At 50.2% G+C, this 25,031-nt stretch overlaps 9 protein-coding genes across 9 annotated transcripts; 2 read left to right on the top strand and 7 right to left on the bottom strand.

Annotated features, from left to right (window-relative positions):
• Positions 1-3,893: 3,893 nt before the first annotated feature.
• POX_f08022 (pH-response regulator protein palA/RIM20) lies at positions 3,894-6,997 on the bottom strand (the record flags this gene model as incomplete). Its single annotated transcript, XM_050116806.1, has 7 exons — positions 3,894-4,338; positions 4,453-4,855; positions 4,938-5,512; positions 5,591-6,485; positions 6,553-6,607; positions 6,682-6,919; positions 6,990-6,997. 7 exons carry the CDS (start codon positions 6,995-6,997, stop codon positions 3,894-3,896), a joined length of 2,619 nt encoding a protein of 872 aa, XP_049966945.1.
• Positions 6,998-7,725: 728 nt separating this feature from the next.
• Positions 7,726-8,675, top strand: POX_f08021 (uncharacterized protein; the record flags this gene model as incomplete). The annotated part of the gene is made up of 2 exons (XM_050116805.1): positions 7,726-7,824; positions 7,923-8,675. The coding sequence occupies 2 exons, from the start codon at positions 7,726-7,728 to the stop codon at positions 8,673-8,675; spliced, it is 852 nt and encodes a 283-aa protein (XP_049966944.1).
• A 2,162-nt stretch (positions 8,676-10,837) lies between these two features.
• On the bottom strand, positions 10,838-11,719 carry POX_f08020 (uncharacterized protein; the record flags this gene model as incomplete). The annotated part of the gene is made up of 3 exons (XM_050116804.1): positions 10,838-11,315; positions 11,383-11,560; positions 11,644-11,719. The coding sequence occupies 3 exons, from the start codon at positions 11,717-11,719 to the stop codon at positions 10,838-10,840; spliced, it is 732 nt and encodes a 243-aa protein (XP_049966943.1).
• A 1,081-nt stretch (positions 11,720-12,800) lies between these two features.
• Positions 12,801-13,989, bottom strand: POX_f08019 (uncharacterized protein; the record flags this gene model as incomplete). Its single annotated transcript, XM_050116803.1, has 2 exons — positions 12,801-13,169; positions 13,240-13,989. 2 exons carry the CDS (start codon positions 13,987-13,989, stop codon positions 12,801-12,803), a joined length of 1,119 nt encoding a protein of 372 aa, XP_049966942.1.
• A 1,229-nt stretch (positions 13,990-15,218) lies between these two features.
• Positions 15,219-15,468, bottom strand: POX_f08018 (uncharacterized protein; the record flags this gene model as incomplete). The annotated part of the gene is made up of 2 exons (XM_050116802.1): positions 15,219-15,232; positions 15,291-15,468. The coding sequence occupies 2 exons, from the start codon at positions 15,466-15,468 to the stop codon at positions 15,219-15,221; spliced, it is 192 nt and encodes a 63-aa protein (XP_049966941.1).
• A 74-nt stretch (positions 15,469-15,542) lies between these two features.
• On the bottom strand, positions 15,543-16,450 carry POX_f08016 (uncharacterized protein; the record flags this gene model as incomplete). The annotated part of the gene is made up of 3 exons (XM_050116801.1): positions 15,543-15,638; positions 15,768-16,037; positions 16,310-16,450. 3 exons carry the CDS (start codon positions 16,448-16,450, stop codon positions 15,543-15,545), a joined length of 507 nt encoding a protein of 168 aa, XP_049966940.1.
• A 773-nt stretch (positions 16,451-17,223) lies between these two features.
• POX_f08015 (uncharacterized protein) lies at positions 17,224-18,615 on the bottom strand (the record flags this gene model as incomplete). Its single annotated transcript, XM_050116800.1, has 6 exons — positions 17,224-17,430; positions 17,507-17,844; positions 17,912-18,130; positions 18,275-18,348; positions 18,414-18,448; positions 18,526-18,615. 6 exons carry the CDS (start codon positions 18,613-18,615, stop codon positions 17,224-17,226), a joined length of 963 nt encoding a protein of 320 aa, XP_049966939.1.
• A 2,808-nt stretch (positions 18,616-21,423) lies between these two features.
• POX_f08014 (Non-specific lipid-transfer protein) lies at positions 21,424-22,894 on the top strand (the record flags this gene model as incomplete). The annotated part of the gene is made up of 2 exons (XM_050116799.1): positions 21,424-21,917; positions 22,012-22,894. The coding sequence occupies 2 exons, from the start codon at positions 21,424-21,426 to the stop codon at positions 22,892-22,894; spliced, it is 1,377 nt and encodes a 458-aa protein (XP_049966938.1).
• A 186-nt stretch (positions 22,895-23,080) lies between these two features.
• On the bottom strand, positions 23,081-24,232 carry POX_f08013 (uncharacterized protein; the record flags this gene model as incomplete). The annotated part of the gene is made up of 1 exon (XM_050116798.1): positions 23,081-24,232. One exon carries the CDS (start codon positions 24,230-24,232, stop codon positions 23,081-23,083), a length of 1,152 nt encoding a protein of 383 aa, XP_049966937.1.
• Positions 24,233-25,031: the final 799 nt, after the last annotated feature.

Genomic DNA, 25,031 nt, shown 5'->3' with positions numbered 1-25,031 from the left:
TCAAGGTCCCCCCCCCCCCCCCCCCGATATCAATCTCATTGGGGGAAACAAAATTTCCAAATGAACAAAGAAAAGGAGCCAAGTGCATCGGATACGGAAGCTGTCTCGGGGATAAAGCTCTTATCTGTCAGAGGTGGTGTTACCGCCAAAGTGATTCAGCCCCCGACCCACCGGACACTGCCACAGAGAAATAGCTCAATCATCCTCAGTTCGGTCCCTTTCTGGATGTAACGAAAGGAAACCTGCAGTGGGAGGACTCTGGTCAATTATCGTTAGCCGGTCCGACATCCTCGATCCCTCACGCTCCTTGCCCTGGATGAACGGCATTGAACGATCCATGGTACCTGGTACTTGCAGATGTCCCGCCCAAGCCGGCATGGGTGATGAATCGAGTTCCGTCGTGGTGCAAAGAGGAGGACCAGAGGGAAAAGGGAGATGATCCGGATGGATCGCACTATCGATCTGGACAGGAGAAGATTAAACATCAACCCCCCTTTTTCCTCCAATGTATTTGTACCGGGTCATACAGGAGTAAGCACACGCAACCACGCCCGCAGTACAAGTACAAGTACCCTTGAATTCAGTCTGCATAAAATCAGAATGGGTGTAGGCATTATCCCGACGGGGGCATTGATCAAATGCTTCCACACTTCCCAAGGGATGATCTCGGATCTCGGATCAGTGTATTCAGCATGACATCTGATGTTACTAGCCATACCAGACATACAGACGGAACAGTGGCAGAGAACATTACGAGTCCAGGACTCCATACCACCGTAGCGAGACGATTACCGACTGGACGGCAGCAATCACACCATCCAAAAAAAAGTCTGGGGTGCATGCCATATCGACACGGGACTCTCGCCAGCTCTAAGAAAAATGATTCCAGTCTACCGTACTGTCCCGCCAGACGGCCCCGAACCCTACGGACGTTGCCAATCAACTGTTCTTACACTACTAAACTCCCTCTTCGCCGAGAGGATGGCATCATCTTCGCCAGACTTTATTTCCAAGCTCGAGGGCTTGGCTGGACAGCTGCAGAAAGGAAAGTGCATTTCCCAGTTTCCCATCCTCTCCGCATCAAGTCCCGGTGTGCGTGGGAAAGTCCACGGCGACGGGCCATGATCCTATGATTCCATGCTTCTATCATCGGACGTCAACATTCGGGCAGGGCGATTGCAGGACTCTGGTGCAGGATGACGGAACGGTGGTACTGGTTCTTCCAGTACGACTGTGTAGACGACCCCACGTCCGTCCGAGTTGAGATCGAAGGCGGTATCTAGGTGGACAAGACCAGCACGCTTTCGCGAGGTAGCCGACCGGGTCCAAGGTCGGTTACCCACACAGGAACCGAAAGGAGCATCCTCGTTGGTCGATGACGATTAGAAGTGGCTGGATCCACTCCGGAAATGCGAGTGCCTGAAATAGCAGTACCGTACGACTGCAGTACATGGATACTGGACCTGGATATTACTCCTGTACCACAGGAGGAACCACGCACTACAGGAACACGTACAGTATACCTTGGTATCCAATACACATTACACACTGGCACCGTAGGAATTTGATTATTCTCATTCCGTGGACAAACTCTCAAGTCCATGACAAGTCAATTGTCATAATTCAACTCGCTCGTCGGAGGTCCTGCCCCTCAAATTCCGGGTGATGAAAGATGGTCCTGTCGCGAAGCTTTCCACAATGGAGGCCCGATCGAACTGTTCGGTTTTCCCCCCTTGACCCCAATTGATGTCATCTCCGGCATCGCTCGGACGATCCACACAGCCATCAGTGGATCGCCCGCAGGAATCCATCCCATTGCAGTCATGAAGATTGGGGGGGGGGTTCAAGAGCCACACGGATCAGTGGTCCATTCAGACTGTCCAGATGGTCTCGGACCCGATGGAGCTGGACACATCAGCTATTATATCACAGATGACTCCACGAAGGGTTCCTCATGGTGTCTCCTGTCAATCTGCTGACGAGTGCAGCGAGGATCATCCGTTCAACGTGAGCGATCCCCAGGCTCGGCTTTCTGCACACGCAACATGCGTCACGACGCTGCCCGTTCTGTCAGGCAACCATACTTTGCCACACTCTCGGGCTCCCTTTCCCTGGACGGTGCAGGTCAACTCAACTTACCACGTGACAGTCTGGATCGATTCATTCCACGTTCACCCTGTTGCGCGATCTGGATTAACTCTGATTTTACTGTATATGAATATTCTGTATAAGACCCATCACACTGCAAGTGTACAATCACCACAATGTAAAGTGCCCAGTCTACATTGCACTGCATTCCCTGCGCTACACACGGTCTTCTCTGCTGTACTTACGTGGCCAACTTCAACCCACTCAACTTCTCTTCAACTTATTGGCGCCCGCCAGCATCCGGTTTGGGCTGCTTTCCAGTCTCGAGTCAGGCCTTGGCCTCTGGGCAGTCCGGGGCCTCGTCACCCTCGCGTGGGCGTTCAGCGCTCTCGGGCCTCCCAAGTCCCTCGCCCAGCCAAAAAAGAAAGAAAAAATCAAAATGACGGAGTCCAACGAACCGCCAGACTCAGACCCGGGGAGGCTTAGCGCTCGGAGGAGACTTTGCTGTCCGGCGCTTGGCCGTTCCAGACCCTCGATTGGTTTGTCCTTGAGTGTGCTGCCGCCGTGGTTCATGTTTCCGACGGACTCGGCACCAAGAATCTTTAGTTATTCTTTGTAGTCACTGACTAACCGATCACTCACTGTCGGCCCACGAGCCAGTAGCCCAGTAGTCTGTGTGTACTTGCTCAGTCTCGGAGGCATGTTTGAGACATGATGATAAGATTGTAGATTTTATTTATAGATTCAAAGAGGGGGGTCCTCGAACCATTCAAGACAGTCTGGCTTCCATTATCTTGTGGGAGGGCGGGGGTAAAGCACATGGATGGTTTCAATCCTCTTGAATCTTGATCCAATCGAGATATACGACCACCAGCGTCTTTCGCGGGTATAAGTATGAGGTGAATACTGGTGTAGACGTGGTGACAATACAAATGCCCCAGGATCCAGTCAAATCACATGATCATGACCAATGCGCCCTGATGATGCGATGCATCAACCTTGTCACTATAGTATGTACTACTGCATTGTACCGGAGGACTTTCGGGGGGAAAATGTCATCGTGCAGATGGAAAACCAATGAACAGATCTCAACGGGCATCAAGAGTTGACGCCTCACCCAAGCCCGTCTGAGATCAAAGCGCGATGCCAGCCACTTCTGTGGATGGGACTTGATGTCTGGGTGGAGGAAAGAAAGAAAGCAAGGGACACAACCGGTCAACTTGTATACTACTTATTCGATTCGCGAATTATCTTACATATGGCCTATCAGCAACCTCCCAGAACAGTCAAGTTGATAACCGTAAACCCCCGGGCTACTATGAGAAACATTTCATAATCCGCTAGTTGGACAGTGTATATTCCATACTCCACGAGTCGACAGGCCTGGCATTAATAGAATATGTAAATTGACGCATCTGCCTGCAGTTATAATTGATGACCTTGGACAGATATCGATCCCATTCAACTCTCGAGTGTTGATAGCTACACCCACTCTTGCATCTCAGAAGGGGAACCCCATTTATGCATTATCTAGAGTGTGCCCAATCCCCGGCTTTTTGGATATATAGACCCTCTCCCTAGGTTGCCCAACCTATAGAGAAACATCCGGCGGATACCATTATTGATGAAATCACCGTCTGAGTGCAACCCTAAGCAGTGCCATTCCGACATGAACAAATAGATGTGACCGACTGGTGTCATTGAGATCTCGTAGAGACGGTATCTCTGTATATACTTCTATGCTGATGTACAGCCTTGACTACCCAAAACGCAACAAATAGACTCAAATCCGCCCCTCGCACAGATCATGAAAACCGCAGCCCTTGACTAGGATCCCATGTGCCGGGCTGCCCTTTCGCTGACGCCGGAGCAGGCCCCGCATTGGCGCCTGGCGGAACGCCCGCCGAGTCAAATCGAATCCCCATTTCAGGTGACCACATGCCCGGGGTGGGAACGCTGGGTGGCGGCACTGCGGCGCGTACGGGTTGTGGTGCGGTCAAGGGTGCAGCAGCTCCTCCCGAGGGACGTGGTGAATGCATCGGGGCTGAGACTGGGCCAGGCACTAGATGTTGAGGGGCGGCCTGGGGCGAAGAAAGCACCTGCGCTTGAGATTCCGCTGGGCCAGATACGAGCCCCGAGTATGAAGACGGAGGAATTTGGTGGTGAGGACGAGCAGGTGAGGGAGATGCCTGGTGCAGGTGTGGTTGCGTGAGGCGCAAGGAAGACATGGCGGCCACGTTGGAAATATCTCTGTAAAAATATGCATGGTGAGTCAATGGCAGTCAATTCACTTGTGTCCTCCTTCGTCGGGAGGACAAATGGGAAAGGCGAGGACAAAAAGGGAGGAGTGGTAAAAAGACGTACGCTTCCAGTTGACTCGCCTCCATACGCCGCTGATGCACAAAAGTCTTGGAGTCATCGCGGAATCGGCTCACAATCTTGGCAAGATCATTATAGAACTTGCGACCAACTTCGAGGTTCGAAATGATCTCCTTATACTTCAAATACCCATTTTCCAGCTCTTGCAATGCAGTCTCACGCTCTCGGGTAGAGGCATCCCCTGTGTGCGCCCGACTGAAGGCTTGATTGGCCTCACGAACCTGCAGAGAGATCTGTTCCTGCTCTCGCCGCTCTTGTGCGAGCATCTCGTGGTCGGGGTCGTACAATCGCAGATGATCCTCGAACAGGTCTTCAAATTGGCTGGCTTGAATAGCCTGCATGGGGAATTCTCTTTCAAGTCGAGCAGTCTCCCTCAGCAGGGCAGGATCTGGAGTTTGCATTACCTCGTGTTAGTACTGAGCTGCGAATGCGTCACACTCGTCAGGAGTCAAGAGGTAGAGGAGACATACGGATATCGTCTGCGCGGGCTTTATCCCTGAGAGCCTGGATGCGTCGGCGTCGGCGATTCTCCATGCGGCTGACTTCGCTGAGACAAGTTCTCAATTTGGAAGCCTCCCGCTCGACCTCGGGGGGGATCGATGCTCTGCGACTGCTAGGAACGTACGACTCGAGATCTCGATTCGTTCCCGTCAACACGCGAAAGACGCCTTCGGAGTCGCGCAGTTTACGCTCCACGAGATCATCACTATTTTGCGCAGAGCTAAAGTAGCCGCTGATCTCTTTCGAGGTATTATAGAGCTTGCGCGCGGCAGCCTCGGAGCTTGCGCGCGCCCAACGGTCAGTGCCATATTTTCGCCTGGCCGCTTCGTCCTCGGCCTTCTCGGCCGCTAGTAGCTCAACGCCTTCGTTGTAAATCAACTGGTCATTAGTCTTGACTTTGTTGGTATCCTCCACGGACCGTCTGAGGCGGTTCAATCCATCTTGCTGTCGCATTTCCTCGGCATGGGAAATCACTGTCCCTGGTAGACCAAGTGGCTTCTCCAGAGCTTGCAACGAGCCGGGCAAATTCAGAGAAGTCAAAAGACTAGAAAATATGTGAGCTTGAGTTCCGTGGAAAAAAGACCCCTCACTAGCAAGTTCTCCAGAGATTGATAGGACTTACTCTCTCAACTTGTCAGTCAAAGACTCCAGCTCGCCGATTAGTGACTCGTTAACCAGCCGATCTCGGCGGTCTGAGTAGATGCTCGCCGCAATATGCACAGCATAAGGCACCAATTTCGAGAACAGCGGTTGTCCCAATGGCCCCTTATCGCCCAGCATGGAAATTGCATCAGTCACTTGCGAGGGCGCCTTTGGTGCAACCATCGAAGCACGGTCCAAGCTCTTGAGCTCCGACTTTGGGGGAACAGGACTGAGATAGATAATATCATTGTCTTTCTCTGCGCGCTTCAGATCTTCTGCAACGCGGGTTTTCAGCCCATTCAAATCGCCTAGCACTGTCTTGCCAATCCACCGGGACTCTTTCAGTCCCTCATTGACGCAATTCAAACTATCTCGCAGCCGAGCGACCTCTTCTCCGTACTTGCGCTTCTCCAAACAGTCCAAAGACTGTCGATATTGGGCCGCAGCGGCAAAGTGATGGTGTTTCGCGGTCATGTGATGGATCCATTCGGTGCTTATCGCATTCGATTTGACTGCAAAGTCGCCGGCGTCAGCGTAAAAGTCAGAGACCTTCGCCGCCAGCCGGGCGATCGAAGCATCTTTGAGCCCATCCTTCACAGCTTTCTGCCAAAAGCATTCCTGACCCTGAGCGAGTAAAAGCTGCTCTAGGCTCTGTAGGGTCATCTCATCCATGTCCTCTGGTGGTGACGTTCGAAGATCGGGAATAATGTCGGTTCGTAAGTGGGCCAAAACGCCCGCTGCTTGGCACAGGTAGTTGCATGCCTGCTTCAGGCCATCGGCCGTTGTACGGTTCAGTGAATAGGCAAGCTGTGAGTACAGAGCTGCAAGGTTGAAGAGTATGTTGGCTAGCTCGAATCGCAGATTATTCTGGGTCACTGGAGATTCCCACAAACAGTCAGTGTCTTTTCACAGGTTGGAGGATTCGAATATTGATGAACTCACCAGGCCGCGCTGTATTAAAGCCTAGCGAAGGATACCATGAAAAGTCCACGCCAACCTGGTTGAGAAATTGTTCAGTCCAAGTTGTTTCAATCAAACCGCATGGCAAATTCGGTATGAATGACTGCGCACATCAATTGGAAATTTTCCCCCGAGCCATTTCAATTGTGCAGCATAGGTTACGAGCCGACTGATCCCACTGATATGCGGCTCTTGAACGTGAATGGCCTCGTTGCGAAGTCGATCAATGATCATCAAGTCGTCAGCGAACATATCCGGACGTTGATCATATTTGGACGAAATATACTGCGTGATCGCATCGGCCAGTGAGACGGAATGAGACCGCCGAAACGGTAGCTGTAGAATATTACTACCTCAGGAAAGTCAGTTTCAAATTGACCATATAGCGGCCTCCAACATACATCAGGATGGAAACTCACGAGGTCATCTTGGGTCTTGGCGGGGTCAAAGGAAAAGGGTAAGGGGGCTGAAAAGATTGTCCACAGCGAAAAGCCAGCGCTCTTTTGTTGACTCGGAGGCACTGCGGAGAGAGCGAGCACCCCCACCAGGCAACGGAGATGACGTGTGATAGCCTAAGGCAGACAGGCCATCCATCTGACCATCACCGTCAACCGAGTACTATGAGTACATAGGTAATATGAAAAACTACTGCATATTGAGGTAGACTGGGTAGATTTCTGTCATCAATGTGAATATCAACGGCTGTCCACCAGATCTATCAAATACTGTAGCTTGGTTGAACCTCTGTCGCTCATACAGTATGAGATCTAGGGGCGAAAGTGGGTGATCTAGGTGAGAACTTGGGAGACCGAGTTGATAAGAGAGATAAGTTAGCAGTGGGTGAGAATAGGGTGAATATTCTCACCCAGATCACCTGCTTTTCTTTTTCCAACATGAACTAAGGGCGTATGTACAATCTGCGATTCTTGTTTCCTACCACTCTCAACTATTTGAATGGAAATTACATCTAGGAGCTATGAATACCTGGCCCCCGGCTAATCACCTCTCATCACATGATTCTTTACGTAGCAGGATCATGTGATGATGATCCATATCACTGGTGGTGCTTCTAGTTTTCTCATTCCCAAGTTTAGTTTCATCGTGACTCACTTCCATCTGCACCCACGCTTCACTAACTCACAAATATATTGCACAATGGCTGAAGCTGAAACCTTATCTTACCTGCCGCCAGGATGGACGGAGGAGATGTATCAGAACCAGACTGACGCCGCCCTTGAAGCCCTTTCAGAAGAGGTACACCTTAACTAGAGCAAAGATGGCAGAAGACAATGTAATCTGTTACAGGATTTTCGAGTTACCTATTTGCACAATCTTCTTGCTAATAATCCCAGCAACTACAAAGCCTGATGGAGCGCCAGGCTGCCGAAGCCAAGCTCATCAGCGCACAGAACATGGCCCGCGTAAATGAGCGACGTCTTGGTCGCGGGGCTCTTCCAGTTCAAATCCCATCATCGCACCCAGCCGATAACGCTGTACAACCCGCCACAGGAGAAGCTGGTGCGGACCAGATCCTCGAAAATCTGGAAGCACTGGTCGAGCTGGTCGAGGAGGAAGACTGGTCCGATTTCGGGTTTCTAGTGTTCCGCACGCATTATTCCGACGAGCCCCTCTGGGAGAATTTCATGGCCCAGTACGACGAGTTCCTCGACCAGGGCATAAATGCTGCCCCAGTAGAATCTGGGATCGAGCGTATTCGCGATCGAATCTTTCTCAAGTTCGTGTCAGATGAAGCAATGGCTGGGGAGCCGCCGGCGAGAGTGGCATATGCCTATCGCCTGTCCGTGGAGGAGATGGATGAAGATGCCGAGAATGATCGACTTGAGCCTGGACTCCACACGCGTATGTGCCTCATGGTCGATGAGGAATGCCTGCATTCCGTTGTGGATGTGAAGTCGAAACCGGGCTCTCCCGCACCGTTTCTAAAAGCTGTTGATGTTACCCTGGGAGAACGGCAATTGATGTACTCAGGGACGTTCAAGGTTGCGATTGCTTCACTGATTACCAAATTCTACCCTGCCCTGCTTACCTGTGAGGACATTGTGGAACTTGCGCCACCAACGGAGGATGCGATTTGGGGAGCGTGAGCGCCGAAACTTCCGTAATCGTCTCATACGCTTAACCTACTCTTCCTTCTTTCTCATTCATATTCTTCACAGCAAAGTTGCTGCGGTCCACATTCATAGGGAATCACACCTTTTCAGACCACTCCGTATCCTACCCAGTATCACTTTCACCGTGTATACAAAAGACTTTATGCACTAGGCGCTTATGATCTGTTTTGCTTGTGGACTTAGAGAAGCGTTTGGCCATTCTTACCCTTTCCGATCAAACGAGGGGATGCAGCTCTTGCCACAGGAGGTAGTACCCGGTCCACAAACTCCTAAATTGCTTAGGATCCTGTTTTGCAGGGGTTATAGAAATGCCGCGCAAAGACCTCCACCAGATCTTACAGGAACAAGCTACCCTTGCTGCCCCACGAGGTTTCACGCTCGAGTGCCAGAATCAGCAGGAAAGCAAGGAAAACAATATTGTACTTCGTGAGCTAGCTCTTGCAACTCATGACGAGTATGACCGCGCTGTCCGAACGTGGGTCTTGTATATTAGCAGATGATGTATCTTCTCAGGGACCTGCGTAATGAGTTATGATAGATAGGTGCTTTCAAGAGGCGAGTCTGGAGAGTGAGAAACGATGAAAGAAAAGCCTATACAGACTTTCACAGGCAATGAAGCTATCTGCGGAATACTACATTATCACGCGGAGGAAGGGCTTCACATCAACGGATAAAGTTTGCGGGCATTTCATCAAATTTACCTTCTTTTAGGAAAGCCGAGACTACCTCCAGAGAGATCCCTATGGGATTGAAAAAGGGCGTTCTCAATGTATATAAGTTCTGGGTTTCATGAGTTCAACGAACTAATATCTGTTTCATAGTATATCAGAACCGAGTTGAAGAGGAAATATAACCTCCGTGCAAAACCCCGGGAGCAGTTTCTCGTGACCGCAAAGGATATTGAATATCTCTTGCGCAGACTCTTCGTTGACGACACTCACAAATACTTGCACAAAAAGGCAACAGTGCAAATGAGGGCTTCGCTCTAGTTGCAGGCTCCAGGGCTAGAGCGGGAGCGATAGTTGGGTCAAGTGCATATCGGGATTCTAACCAAGCCATGTATTATAAATTTTGTTTGGGTTTATCCATTTATTAGATCCATTTACTGATGATTCTCTTCAGCATTTAACACTTCACTTGAAAAGGGTCCTTGAACCGGGAACAATCAAATGCTAGGTCAGAATCGATCTTGAGTTTCTGAAGGATTGTCGCTTTCAAGACAATACAAAGGCGTCAGTATCTAAATACTTATGAGGCATTCGATCGTATGGATATACTGACAGTCTCTAATAGACCCAAAAGCTGGTTCAGAGAGCACAATATCCCAGCATTCAATTTGGTTTTCTGGGTCATCGTTCACAGAATAGCAGACAGTGCTTTCAAGGGCATCTCTACCATTGAGAAGCTTCTGGCTAAACGCCCTCCTGAGAGGAGGGAGCCATGAACAATGCAATGAAGGAAAGAAGCTCAGAACGTACGCTTTTCCCGAATGGCCACTTTGGAGAGGCCTAAGAAAGATAAAGCTCTAACTTTCTCTTCTCTGTGACACAACAATACCAGTCTGCCCAGACGTGATGGCTATAAAATACTTTGCGAGTGCACGGCATTCGAGGTGCCTCGCAAACCAGGTTGAAGGTGAGCACATAGAAGCAATTTCAGAAAGATCTATGCCAAATCATCGAGCTCGTGCCTCCGAAGCTACCCGTGGCCAAGCTTTGGACCACCGAAATCCGGATCCTTATCTCAAGTATCAATCAACCATTAAAGCGTTGAATGTTCAGGCTTTGTTCTGGGACCTAGAGCAGGATTTCGAGTGTGGCGATATGGAGCAAAGCATGGCTCATCACCGTGATCCTAATGCTCCCGTCTATCTGTATGCAGCCGCACAGGAGGAATTTTCACGGTGGAACAAGGTACTTGTCTTGTACTGTGTACTTACTGTCACGAGGTTCAATTTCAGTAACAGCACGGTCAAGCTCTTACTGAATACTGTTTTACAAGCCTTGAAGATGATTGTACAGGAAAGCGCGCTTATGATAGTACTAATTTCAGATGCTGGCGAACAGTAAAATAAATCACGTAGATCAGTTCATCCAAAGAATACATGGCCAAGCGTATCAAGAAGAAGAGACAAGCTACTTGCCTTCCTCGAGTGCATGAATCACCACCCGCTGATTTAACATATGCGCATAATCCAGAGCTGTGCGACCTTTTCCATCTTTATTATGCAAATTTGCTCCTTTGCTAACCAAGTAGCGAGCCACATCCGCTTTACCGAGTTCAGCCGCTTTATGCAGAGGCGTTCCGAGGCCCATGAAAGAGAATAGCGCCCGAGAAGGATAATGGTCCTCGTACATAGTTGAATTGATATCTGCCCCTTTCCCTAGAAGAAGGCTTAAGACCGTAATATTATCCGAATGCCGTTCAATTGCATGATGAAGAAGTTGGCCTTTTCGAATATCTCCGCCACGATTAAGCATGAGCTGGATAACTGATACTGGCGCGCTCTCGATAGCAAGGGAAAGTGGAGTAAGGTCAATAACACATTGTCGATTAGGATCAGCCCCATGATCGAGAAGCCAAGCCACCATCTCCTTATCTTGAATAGCATAACTAAATAAATATCAGAATATTATCGATAAGATGGTTGAGAACTTAAGATTATTAGGACGAGCCTTACCCTAACAAAGGAGGTTTCAGCTCGCTTATAGGCTGGTTGATATTCCACCCATTTTTAAGAAATACCTCGAGGATATCCTTTGCCTGCGCATTGACGGCTTCCAGAGTATAGAGCGTATCCATATGTAAGCCACGATCAAGGAGTTCTTTGATGAATTGTACGTTGTCTCGTTTGATGGCTTCGATCATTATCGCATAGAAGTCGCATAGAAGTCGCATATGTCAAAGCCCTCCGAAGAACTTTGTGTTTCAAGAATCTCACGAAATTTCTGAATACCACCGCTCACGCAAGAAGCACGCAACACCTCAAGAGTGGCTGGTGGCGTTCGAGTTGGCATTTGAGGGTAATCGCTCGGTTGGAGCGGAGGGTAGTCTGGCGGCGGCAGGACATCCATAGCGGATTTCAATGGGAGGTCTTCACAATTGCTTTGTCACACGTATTTGAGGGCGAAATGAAGCAGAAATTATAACTTGCGAAGTTGGCGAGCGAGAGGTATTTGAGCTGAGTCGAAGTCACTAGACACCGAATTCACATCTCCGTGGACTAGATTAGCCAATTAGAAGGTGTGCACATTAGACGGTGTTCTGAAGCACAATGCTGTCTTCCGGTTGGTTCCAGATGAGCAAGCAGCCTGGTTGAGAACAGGCTGATTGGCTAATATGCACGGCTGCGGACTAGATCGCATGGGAACCAGCCTCGGAGGAAGTATTGATTGAAGAGAGAAAAGGTGCAATGATCTGAGCGACTGAGGACAGGTCAAACATCACGAGCTTCGGATGAAGACAACTATGCATCCACGCCCACATCATATTCAACCACCTCTCTTTTTCCTCCTTCTCCTTCTCTTTATCTCTAGGCTTTGAGACCTTGGTTGAAATGCACAAATTATCTTGAGACTATCTGACACGTAACAGAATGGTCCTTCTTTCAAGCCCATTAGATTACTGTTTTCTGCGATCTTACTGGTGTCAAATTCTTTTCAGGATCAGCCCGTCACACATTTTCGCAAGGGTACTATATTTAAAGCCGAATACACTTGTCAACCGCCCTAGAAGTGGCCCAATCAATAATGACTTCTTATTGCCCCGGAACACAGTACTTGTCAGCAGAAATTCGAGCCACGATGTATTTCGAATCAGAAGTATTGTCCAGAGGTTGTAAATGGGCAGAATATCTGAATTACCAGCAACCATGGGCCTGGTCAGTATGTACACTCTTACAGAATCCTTGAAGAATCTTTTGTGGTTGAGCAGCGAGCCCATAATTTTCACGAATCACGACCGTAAGACGTCTCAGTAGGGTCTTGCTTTGGCATTTTCCCTTCTATCGAGATCTTGGTCGAGGCACAGGTTGTCTCTGATAAACTAGAGATGTGGACCATGCCGCGGAAACAGGACACCTCATAATGGATCGTTAGCTTATTCATCCTCATGAATCCCCGGGGAAATATTCTCTTTTCCTGCTTTCGGGGTCTTTGAGGAGGCGTGCTTGGATTTCTGTGTAGATGGGATGTTGTCCCTGCGGGAGCTGAAATCGTGGGAAACGTACTGAGATGCCGGTGGAGGTACTACACTGACCTCAGGCTCCTCTTCGTCGCCGGCAAATTCCATTTCGGGTCCATCACGGGGATAGCAGACATGGTAACGTAGGAAGAGGCCCCAAGGCGCCGACACCATTCGCTCAAAATAGTGGATCTGCGAAGTTCGGGCTTTCAAGATTCCAGACTTGCTGGATTTAGCCTGAACAATACGGCCATGTCGTGATCCGCACAAAACTAGCAGAAGAACCTTTGATGTAAAAAGTTAGACTCGGATGCTTAGGGAATCGTGAGGCTCGTCAAATCATGTAGAAACCTACCGGGAATAGGGATGTCCTTGTGAAATCCTCTTGCTGCAGGCGATTTTTGATCACCTGGGCAATACATGCAAGCTCACAAAAGAGCAGTTCGCCTTCGACGGCAACGGCACCGGTGCGCATAACGAGCATCATATGTGGGCGGATCGTGCGTGGATCACGGGGATTATCTTGCCACTCATAGTTGGCCTCGATGTACCAAAGCGGAATCTGAGCATTTGGGGGATGGCCGCCAAGAAAGCCAATCGGAAGTTTTTCGAAAGAATTCCCACCTGTAAGTGGAGTCCACTTAAAGGTATCCGTGAGAAATTCGTGGGAGCGCCTCATCTTCTTGTAGGAGCCCTGGTAGAGTCTCCTCAAGTAGACGGAGGTACTTTCCAGATTCCGATAGAAGATATCGGCTTCTCTTCTATTCGGCTGACGGTAGCCTACTATCTCTGCCTGATCAGAGAGTCTGTTGTAGAGCTCATTATACCTGCCGTATAAGTTTTGAGTGCTTTGCGACTGTTCTGACATATTGAAAGAGTATTCGGCAAGTTTCTCTAGCGACATAGGCTTGAAGAGAGACGTGGCAAATGATGAAACATCAGGATCGAACATTTCCAGGGTAATGTGAAGCTTCGTGAGATCATGGCGTGCGTATGTGGGCTTAGGGTGGGAGTCGAGGGTCTGAAGAAGTTTCGAGACAGCTTCGTCATAATTTCTCCTCAAAGAGGCGCGGCGTGTCGTTGGATCATCGAGTAAGGAATTCATTGTGAAAGTTAAGGCCAACAAAGGCCAAGCACATTCGAGAAAAAGTTGTTTGAAACCAGGTGAGTTGAGTAAAGGCGAGTTGAATCAATGAGGGTTGAATCAGCGTGAGTTGGATCGATGTGGGCCAGATCAATTTGGCTTGAACTGATGGGGGTTGAATCAGGAAGATGGAGGAGGTGCAGGAACGTTAAGAGTGGAAGTTTGGGGAGTGTGAGAAAAATTCGATCACATGCATATGCTGTAGCGGTAATGGTCACGTCGGAAGGGAGACAGGTTGATACACGACAGAACGTTGCAGGTGATCCCGGTGTACGGTGGCAGACAGCAGTCACATCGGTCATTGTCATTGTGGAACTGCAGGTCTAGGCATAGGAGCAACGAGAGAAGGAGTGAGTGGAGACAAAATAGAAGAGAAGTCGAGAGCGGAATCGGAAGAATACTCATAAGAAGAGTCGGAAAAGATGTCTAAACAGATATGCAAAGAGATTTTTAAAGTCGAAGGATAAGGGAATAGAGAAGGGAAAAGAGAAGGGTAAGACGTGTCGAAAGAGATATTGAAAGAGTTATCGAAAAAGATGTCTAAATGAATGTCCAAAGAGGTGTCCAAAGAGATATCCAAAGTCGAAGGATAAGGGGAAAGAGAAGCAAAACAAGGATATATAGCCACTGCGTCTTTCTCGGTAGTACCAATGTTACAACTTATGAAGCTTTGCGGCATACCTGAGGTATGCTCTGACTCATCTTGCTTGATTACAACCAACATTGAATGCACCCAGATATTAGGCTGGACATCGGTCGAAATACTTGATTGAGCACTAACCTGAAGATGAGCTGAAAAGCTATTATTAGTCAAACCGTCCGAATCCAGGGCACCAGGTTCTAAAAGGCGCGCAGTACCTGAGCCATCTTCAAAGCCACATTACATGAGATCCTGAAAGGTGACAAAAAGGGCTTCAAATCTCAATTCAAAGCTAAGAAGTCTAGCAATACAAGACTATGCAGTAGCCGAGCCAGCAACTGACCCTGAATCCGTCATGGAGTGAATGCTTGATGGAGCTGCTGTACGGTCCCCATTAAGAACGTGGCCCTCGACCGTTGGCACACTATGAGTGTCAAATTCCATCAATCCAGGCTGGGGCCAAATCTGCATTTTGCCATTTGCCTTGTAGGGGAGGATCATGTCTCTGGAGGTGCGCCAAAGATGCGTTCGAATGGTGGCAAGGGTCATATTAGGCGGGCAGAGCTACAACGCGGATGTCAGTACCTAGGAACTCTAGGATTGACGAAGAAACAGGTCTTACCGTTTTTTTGGCAATACAGCTCGAGGTACTCCTCTGGCGGCATCTGATTGGATTCAGGGTCATCCGGATTCGGGGGGTCGATACGCTCGGCAACGTAGGCCAACACCTTTCTAGTTCTGAGCATGCGATTCGCGTTGAGCCGAGAATTATTGTTAGCGTGAATACCCGGCCCGGTCATCGCACTTATGTAGTCTGTTAGAGATCGAGATTAGCGTTTTCATATCCTCGCCTTAAACTCACGAGATCATCTACTCATGGATCTGCATTAGCCACAGGAGGCAAGGAGTCGTCGAACGACTTCAAGATAAATGTAATCTTGACTTGCTCCTTGGAAGGTATTGAATTCTGCTAGAACTGTTAGCGATAGCGTCAAGAGGTATCTTATTGATATAACAAGTGTACCTTCCATAGCAGTTCTCTAAGCCAATATAGAATGACTTTCTCCAATCGTTCAATATCCTGGCTAATAAGGCCTACATTTCCACCATATAGATCTGAAGCTACGGCGGTATCGCCGCTTTCCTCTTGAATAAACACGGCCGTTCGTGATAGAATGTTCAACCGAGGCGTCTTATTTTCTGCGCTTAGTGTAATCGTGGAGCTTGATTCTTTACAATTCGGATCTTGTGCTAAGTATTCCTCGTAGTCGTCGTGAATCCGGTCAATAACCCTACTAGTATTCGTCTCGTATACCTTCTCTTCCTTCACAGATAAGACTTCGGACTCTTCGGGCTTCTCATCCGGGACCTATAGCTTAGTCTCTGTCGATATACGACCTAGCTTCCTAGGGAAGTTAATCTCGCACTAAAGAATAATCTCTTCCGCTTCTCTTCTTTTTTATTTTCCGCTAGAGATTATAGGAGTGCTAGGTTAGAAGCGCTATCAGAAGGTAATATAGATATTTTGTTATTATTACGGGTGTAGCGAGAGGAAAAGTTATCTCCAGGTTTCTCTGAAAAGGACGATAGCTCTCTATCATGCTAGCCATTCCCGGACAGAAGCCTATCTAGAGTATCAACGTTGGTGGGTGAGAGGAAAGCGGTCGATGCACGAGCTGTCTCTGCCAATCTGCGATCGTGGACCACGCTGTCAAGACGGAATGCCTTGGGAGTTGTTAGCTTATCAGTCATCATCACTACCAAGGGGGCCAGGGGAACCATGGGGTTGGTTTTCCTTGTCCGATTCGAGAAGATCTAGGGTACGCCTGGGAACGGGCTCGAGTTCTTGGGCAGATTCGCGGCACTCGGCTTCTCGGGGGACATACTCGGATTCCTGTAGAGACGCACTAGCCTCAGATACCTCCTCGTCATCGGCAAATTCATCATTTTGTCCAAAGCAGGGCTGCAGACATGATAGCGCAGGAAAAGCGTCCAAGGTGCGTGATCTCTTTGCTCGAAAGAAGAAGGTTTCGAAACCCTAACCTTCAATACGCCAGACTTGTTGTACCTGGCCTGAATAAGACGACCATGTCGTGGTCCACGCCACACGCCGGCCACTTAGTAGTATGGTGGGTGACCACATGCGAATCCTGGCTGTTGTATGTTATTGCTGGCTGTCTTTTTGCTTTGTTTGTCGACTCCTGACATCCTTCGCGTGACCTGGTAACGCAAAAGTGGTCACTACTGATGGATGGGTAGCTCCCTTGGAAAACACTATGCCAATGGAGAGTACATTCTTGCCATCTGAAACTGATGACTTAATCTACCACTACCTCCAATTCTTGGTGAAATACGTAAAAGCTTATTCTCATTCTCGTATTTTTTGATGAGCATTCACGGCTCATCCAGAAAGGTATGTACTTGGACAAAACGAAACACCGACCGCTGGACACCAAGTCCAATGAATGCAAGGGTAGATCAGCCGCTTTTTGGACGGGGCCAGCTGATCAATTCTCCACCGTCCCAGTCGTTGCAGGGACCTTCCAGCATGACCTCTAGTTCGGTAGCTCATCAATTCGAGCCTTAATATACTCAAAGAGACTGAGAAGGATCATGTTATTGACTCCGGTCCGGACCAGGATGATGGAGATGCCCTTGTACGTGCTGGACTTGGCAACCGCCACCGAAGCCTCACCAATCTCCTTGGTCTTGCCAAGCAGCACACTCTGTGCTCGGGTCTTTCGGGTATCCAGGGGGTAGGTCTGAAATGACGAGCATCTCCGTCAGTTTTCTCTCACTGGATGTTTATTTGGCTTTCTCAAGGGAGGGGAAACATACGCAGAACCAAGGAAGAGTGCTGCAGATGGCCCCAGCGATCGCGGGCGCACCCAGAGGGGACTGATCAGTCCCCATCTCTTTGGCAGCTACCTGCTTCACGGTCTCATAGATACCAAAGTACATAGCTGTACCCACAGTGTCACGCAGAGCATGAAGGTGGAAGCCGGTGTACAGACCACGGAAGCCGTGCCGCTTGATGATCTGCTTGGCGGCTTCAACTGTGCCAATACGCGGCTTGCTCCGGAGAGACGGGTCATGGGCCGCACCAGGCGCTGCCAGGGCTCGGTTGGACACCAGAACTGAGGTCTGGACCACATTCTTGGCAAGCTCAAAGGGGCCTACATGGGATGTCAGAGATGAAACAAAGGAAAGGTTGACACAGGCAGGTCAAAGAGGCGATCTTACAAGCGATCGGAGCTGCCACCAGTCCGGCAAAGCCACCAGCAAGAGAATAAGTCAAAATCCCGGCCACAGTGGGGCCCCGTGGCGAATTTTCAGAGACGGCCAAGGGAGATGTGCCTGTAACTCGCTTGACGACATCTGCGATGCCCTCCTTTGCATAATTGTAGGAGGTGAAGTTCAAGACACGCACTGCGGTTACACTTGCTAGCGGAGGAAGTGCACCTAAAGCATGATCTGCATTAGCACTTGCTGTTCACTTATGGCATGCATGCGCCAAATAGGCATCATCGTCATCACGGAACATTTTATAATCCATCACGCGGAGCATCTCGAAATGTGAGATGAAAAGACTGTGTTGAGACTTACCAGCTACATAGCCACGGGGTCCCTCGGTTCGCCAAAGATATCGAGCACATTGAAAAATGTTCTTGAAATTATGTCTGTGTCATATGTCAGCCCTATTCTCCCAGAAACAATGTTAAGCAGATTGTAAATGACTACTTACGTTTGCATGCGAGTCTTGACATTTTCAAGGGGAGTCTGTTGGGAAGAAGGTTCAGTATCAATCCCACAGGCATGCGGTTCTAATCCTTTTTCAAAGGTTGAGATGAACTCACCACCGCCAAAGTTGCACAGACGGTCGAGATGGCTGAGGCGACCTGAGTTTTGTACTTCTTGAAAAGCTTGTTGCGAGTTGATTCATCCATGATCCAGGCGTCGCTGGTTGGTATGATCGGGGGTGTGGAGTTGGGAGTTGGAGGAAAAGGAGCATGTTCAGTGCGTTTGCCAACAGTCATCCCTTATATATTTTCCATGGGACGTATCGGGACAGTAAGAATTGTGCTTGGATAGGGTTGCCGTCGTGAACTCGTCCTGCTGTGACAGTAATGGAGAGCCACGTTCGGTGCACGAGACGGTGTATTCAATCGTCGCCGTATATTTCGCGCCCAGAGTTTTATTTGAAGCGCACACAATCAACCCTTGTCGATACGACTGCAATTCTGGTAGAAGGGGGGCCCTAATGAAACGCAAAGCAGCCTCTCACGAAGCAATCGGAGCAGACTGTTCGGCGTCCCACAATCCACCATCTACCAAAGTGGTGGGAAGATCTGAGATCTGTAGATTCCCTGCTTCCACTCCTCTTTGAATAAGATGTCGCTCAGGTACTGAAACAATGCCTGGTGTGCAGTATGTGAATGGCTCTTCAATGAGGTGGTACTCTCGGTCTCTCTTGGGGCAGGCGAGTCCACCAGGCTTTCGGCTTTGGGAGATCGGGTGCCGGCTACGGAAGATAGCTTGGAATGGCCTGTGGCGAGGGCCCACCAAATAGCAGTCTTGCCCAAGCAATTGTCTGCTCTTCTTCAGAGCATACAATCCAACTCAAGCGCGGATGAGGATCTTCTGTGCCAGCCAGAAGAAATTCAGTCGATTGAGGTCGATTTACCGGGGTGGTTGTTCCCTTCGCACAGGGAGCGTCATCGATGGTTGATGGAAAAAGAAGCTGGAAAGCCGATCGTTAGCGTCTGACTCGGCGCATCAAGTGGTCCGATCTGCTCCGTGACCCACCCAACTGCAGAATCCAGCAACAGTGGACTGTTTCTCACTCCAGCCCACTCGATATCCGATGCCTAATTTCTCTTGCTATAAGAGGCCCAATCACCCAGTGGAGGAGGGCAGATGAGGGAGAAGAGGAGAAGAGCTTCAATGGCATGTGGACCGAGCTTAACAGATGGTCTCGAACGGGTTTAGGGCCAGACCCAGTGACGTCGTGCTGGGTTGGACTGGGCGAACCCCACCAAATCTCAACACGACACCAACTGCTACCTCACGACTGTACCTTGTCCCAGATCGTCCGCTTGGGGAATGCGCGTACACTCTGAGCACGCGATCGATCGGACACTGCCAAAAATGACTTTCTAGGCGGGAGCAAATCCACCTTGAATACACGTTTACTCCTGCCTGAGGTCGTGGCTACTGCCCTTCACAGCTCTTCCCCTGGGAGCCGCTCGTCATGCGGACGAGTCCACGAAGGGGCCTCGAGAGGTTCGTACATGAGGCACCTACTCCGTAGTCCGTACTACACTTTCGCTCGGTCGCATGCCGCGTCGGCAACCGGTTTTCATGGTGCACTCGCAAATCAGCCAAACAGAGAGGAGCGCAAGAAGGTTTCTTAAGTAATAAGCTGCAGATTGCAAAGCACCAACAGCACAGGACCGAAAAGAGCAGTCAACCGCAGAGCCATGGCGACAGCTTCGCTTTGTGAGCCGTGCTTGTCATCTTTTGGCAAGACTGATGATCCATGGATATCATCGAAGCGATCTGTTTCATCGAAGTTTCCACGCCTTCGAGTCTTTTCTGTGACGATACTGTGGGAAGACAGTACTCCGACCGTGCAATGGCTGACAAACTCGCGGGCTTGCGATTCACGGGACAGGATTAACCATCAAAGTCGGGGGGGGGGGGGGGGGGGGGGGGGGGGGGTTGTCCGCTCAATTGTCGTTGCTGCAGGGTCAAATAATCCCTCCGTAAAGTTTGGCCAAGTACAAGTTCGGAATCCTCTCTGAAAGACGTGTCGCAGGCTTCAAGTCTCGTCTGGGTTGCGAGCGCAAAATGAGTTTTTCAAAATAACTTGCCCCAATATCATCCGTATCTCTAAGGTGTCCCCCAACGATGCTCTTGAGCGTTCATGTAAATGACCATACCGCCTGGAAGAGCATGAGAATGCCTTCAATGTAGGTGGCACTTTCCACTAATTGTTTGACCATCGTGGAAAGGATACCAGTCACCGCGATCACTGCTCTGATGAATCATGACTACTGATTTTTTTTTTGAGTTTGGGCTATTCCAATACTTAGGTCGCGGGCGCGTGATGCCAGAAATACGTGTGCATCGTCAAACTCGCGAATTCCAGAGCAGCAAAATGGATGGGAATCCGTACGTGGAGGAATGTTCAAAGATCTTCGAACCAAACAAGGAATGCGGGACTTAGAATCAGCAACGGGTGCGACTTTCACCGGCAAATGCAATCACAGGAGCTATGAAGTGCGGATTTTGTCCAAGAGATCGACATAAAAAGCAACGATTCGACTACTGACACGTGAATTCCGGTCGGTATCGCGGCGGATCAATTCATTCCCAGCCTCAGACACACGCCCATACTTGTGCTTGATCGATATGGTTCACTCACAAAGGTCCATGTCAATACTATCGACACGAGATGACGATCACCTGGAATATGCTTATCCTTATGCACAGCGATTGTGCAACACAGAGAAGCGGAATCGTTTCAGCCCCCTCGGGACGGTCTTCCTCGGGACCTCGGTTCTCCCCCGCAAAACTCCACATTGCTTGGACTTTTCCCCCCCACCCTGACATGAAATGGACCTCTTCTGAAGACGTGGATATATAGGCTCCTGAGACCCAATCCGTTCGATTCTTTGAGCAAAGGTCCCCCCACCTGACCTCAAAGACTTCTCTTTCCTCCCGTTTCAATCATCCATCGTCAAATCAACAACATGGTCAAGAAGCAGACAAGTCCCGCCTATGTCCTGGGCGTGGGTATGACCAAGTTCATCAAACCTCGCGGCAAGGTCGACTACAATGAGCTCGGATACGAGGCCGGCATCAAGGCGATGCTTGACGCGAAAATCACCTATGATGATGTGGACCAGGGCGTGGCCTGCTATGTGTACGGTGACAGTACCTGCGGTCAACGCGTCTTCTACCAGTTTGGCTTGACCAACATCCCCATTTACAATGTGAACAACAACTGCTCTACGGGTAGCACGGGGCTAGCCATGGCGCGCACAATGGTCTCGCATGGTGCGGCCGACTGTGTGCTCGTGGTGGGCTTTGAGAAGATGAATCCAGGAAGCTTGCAATCAATGTACAATGATCGGGCCAACCCGACAGGTTTGTTCGGTACGATGATGGCCGAGACTCGTGGTGTCACCAACGCCCCCGGAGCCGCTCAGATGTTTGGTAATGCCGGCCGGGAATACAAAGAAAAGTGCGTCAGTCCTCTACCTGCGTCGGCTGTTTTTTGGGGGGGGGGGGGGGGTTCCGTGATACTGTTGTACTGATACAAACTCGTCTTGCCTCAGATACGGTGCCACAAACGAGGACTTTGCCGAGATCGCGCGCATTAACCATGAACACTCCAAACGCAACCCTTACTCGCAATTCCAGGACGAATATACCTTGGAGCAAATCATGAAGGCCCCCATGATTCACGAGCCCTTGACAAAGTTGCAATGCTGCCCCACCTCCGACGGTGGTGCCGCCGCTGTCGTTGTCTCGCAAGACTTCCTCGACGCCCGCCCTCACTTGAAGGCTCAAGCCATTCAAATCGCCGGTCAGTGTCTCGCGACTGATAGTGACTCGGTTTACAGCAAAAGCTCGATCGACTTGATGGGCTTTGGCATGACCCGACATGCAGCTCGTACCGCTGCGGCAGAGGCTGGCATCAATATCAAGGACGTCAAGGTGTGCGAATTGCACGACTGCTTCTCAGCAAACGAGATGATCACTATCGATGCTCTGGAACTGTGCGAGCCCGGCAAGGCCCACGAGATGGTCCGTCGTGGTGACATCACCTACGGTGGCAAGATGGTCATCAACCCGTCCGGGGGGTTGATCTCCAAGGGTCATCCCCTTGGCGCGACCGGCATCGCTCAGTGTGCTGAGTTGGTGTGGCACCTGCGCGGCTGGGCGAACAACCGTCTGATAAAAGGCACTGATGTTGCTCTGCAGCACAACCTGGGCTTGGGCGGTGCTGTTGTCGTCACAGTCTACAAGCGTGCTGATGGCAAGGTCGCCGAGGCCGTGCCTTCTGACGTGGTGGGCAAGGTAAACGGTCTGGGCTATAACCCTGCGGTAGAGGCTCGTGGTTTCACGGCCGAGCAGGCGAAGTCGGTGGTCAGCAAGCAGCACAGCAGTGACTGGGCTGTTGCGGACGCCCAGGACCGGGTTCTTGCGCGATTCTGAGGTAACTGACGGCCTTTTTGTGTTTTTTTTGGGTCGAAATTGTGTATATTGTAGCATGAATGCCTTTTCTTTGGAATTAGAAACAAACGATTCATAAAAGTCGCTATGCCAGCAAGCTCCGGGCGTATGCACTCCAGTACTAGATGATTTGGTCCGGAGATCATCAGCGACTCCCCCCGACTCCAGTTATTGATGCGTGGCTGCCCAGTCATCGGGGAGCTTGAAGTTCTTCGGTACTCGGTACTGGCCGAAACATGACTCGGGATTTGGACATCTCAAATCACAGCGGCCATATAAGCGACAGTAGCATTCCTTGGCACTGGGACAGGCATCCCGATTTAGACGTTCCAAATCCACCATCCCCTTCTCATCGAGCTTTGCAAACAGGATATGCCACATATACGAGAGAATTCGTCCAGCAACTTTATCGTCCGATGGGGCCGCCGGGTCGTTTCTCGACCGCATCCTCCCACCATCACCGTTGCTGCTGCCATCGAGTAGCCACTGCCTCAGCGCAATGTACTCGTCGCGCGTGTGCTGCCACATGCGTTCCCTCGAAACGACAAACTGTGCACAGCACTGAGCACGCACCTTCTCTGTGCGTCCGAGCTGCGTCCTCCCCGTCAACGAAGTCGCATCCATCCCAGTGACTCCGCCGCTAAAGATCGCCGCCAACGCCCGCGGCAAGCCCACGTCAGAGGCGGCTCGCGCACTCCACGGCGATGTGACCGACTGGAGTTTCATTTCCAGAGAGCCCTGCGCCGGCGCAGAGGCGAGACAAGTACTTGTACTCCAGTCACAACGCAGATTGTGATATCCCGCACCTGCCTCCAGCGCACGGTCAATGTTCAACGCCGCCAGTAGCGCCCTATTATCGTAATCCGGCGCATCATTATGCCACGCCCAGCGTGAGCCATGTACAAACACCGCACCTGCGGCGGGAATGTTCTCGTAATTGTCGATCAAAAACGTCAAATAGGCCATTGCCTCGTGGCCGCGGTTAGCGGGAACTTGAAGATTCTCCGAAGATTTCTCGTTCTTGCGGGGGCCGTCCACGTCGTACAGACAGAGATGATAGCGATCTTGGAGCGATGTGAGCCAGGAGGTGTCACCATCTGCGTCGACATGTGACACGATCAAGGCGGGCTTTTTGCTTTTGGCGAGTTGAGGACATTTTCCGCGCACCGGAGGGAGGGAGGATGCGGTGGTTTGGTAGCGGATTTTGGTCCACGCGAAGGTCGGAGGAATGCCCGAGGGTCTGTTCAGGTAGAGGAGAAGGACCAAGATGATGAAGAAGAAGACCACTTGGGTCAGCGATCTTTGCACTTTGCGCGGCATGATCACTGCAGCGCGGGCTACATTGATTCACAAACTTTGAAGGGTCTGTCGTCCGAAAGGCGAGACGACGCTGCTGCTGAGTCTACGTAGTACGTACGGTACAGTCTAAAAACTCAAACGTCCGTCACATGGTGGAGCAGAGTGGGTGATTAGCTTGTGGGCTGGAACTGGAGCCAAAAGATTAGAATGCCGATTTCCGAGCCTCCGTCGGGATTCTGTTGAGGGTCTCGGTGATCACGATGAAAAGGTCAAACACACCGGCATCGATGGCCGACCTTGTGCTGGACTCCTCTTCGCTCCTACTAAGAGGTACCTTCTTTTTGCAATTCCCACTCCATGTTACATAGACTACGTAACTCTGGATAAAAGTCCATTTGCATTGAGAACTCTCCTCTTGTTGACTGCGTATAAATTCTGCAATCTACGAGTAGTCGGGCACCCAGGTACGTGCACACACTACTGCCAGGCACGTGGTCTAACCCTATTTAGACTGATGCACGTGGCACTAGTTCCCGAGAGTTCCGTAAATTACCGTTTTTTACATCCTTTTTCGGTCAAGACTCCACCAAGGGGCAAAAAAGGATGCGCCATTTGATGGTCTGCGCCGGGAAGTGACGGAATCGCAATTCACACGAGTTGGGCCAGTCGCGCCATGCGGCAATCTCACTGCCTCAGGCACACACCCATTGCCCAGATTAGGGCGCTCGATGGTCCATGGGAAAGCTGGTCGCGCAGGAGACCTGAGTCATTAAACTCCCCTCTGGACAAATGCGGGGGTGGTGTACGATCACTCTATGCA

The sequence above is a fragment of the Penicillium oxalicum genome, chromosome VI (assembly GCF_001723175.1).
Source record: "Penicillium oxalicum strain HP7-1 chromosome VI, whole genome shotgun sequence".
Classification (NCBI taxonomy): domain Eukaryota; kingdom Fungi; phylum Ascomycota; class Eurotiomycetes; order Eurotiales; family Aspergillaceae; genus Penicillium; species Penicillium oxalicum.
Note: the sequence above shows the minus strand (reverse complement) of the source record. Positions and strands in the feature narration are given on the sequence as shown.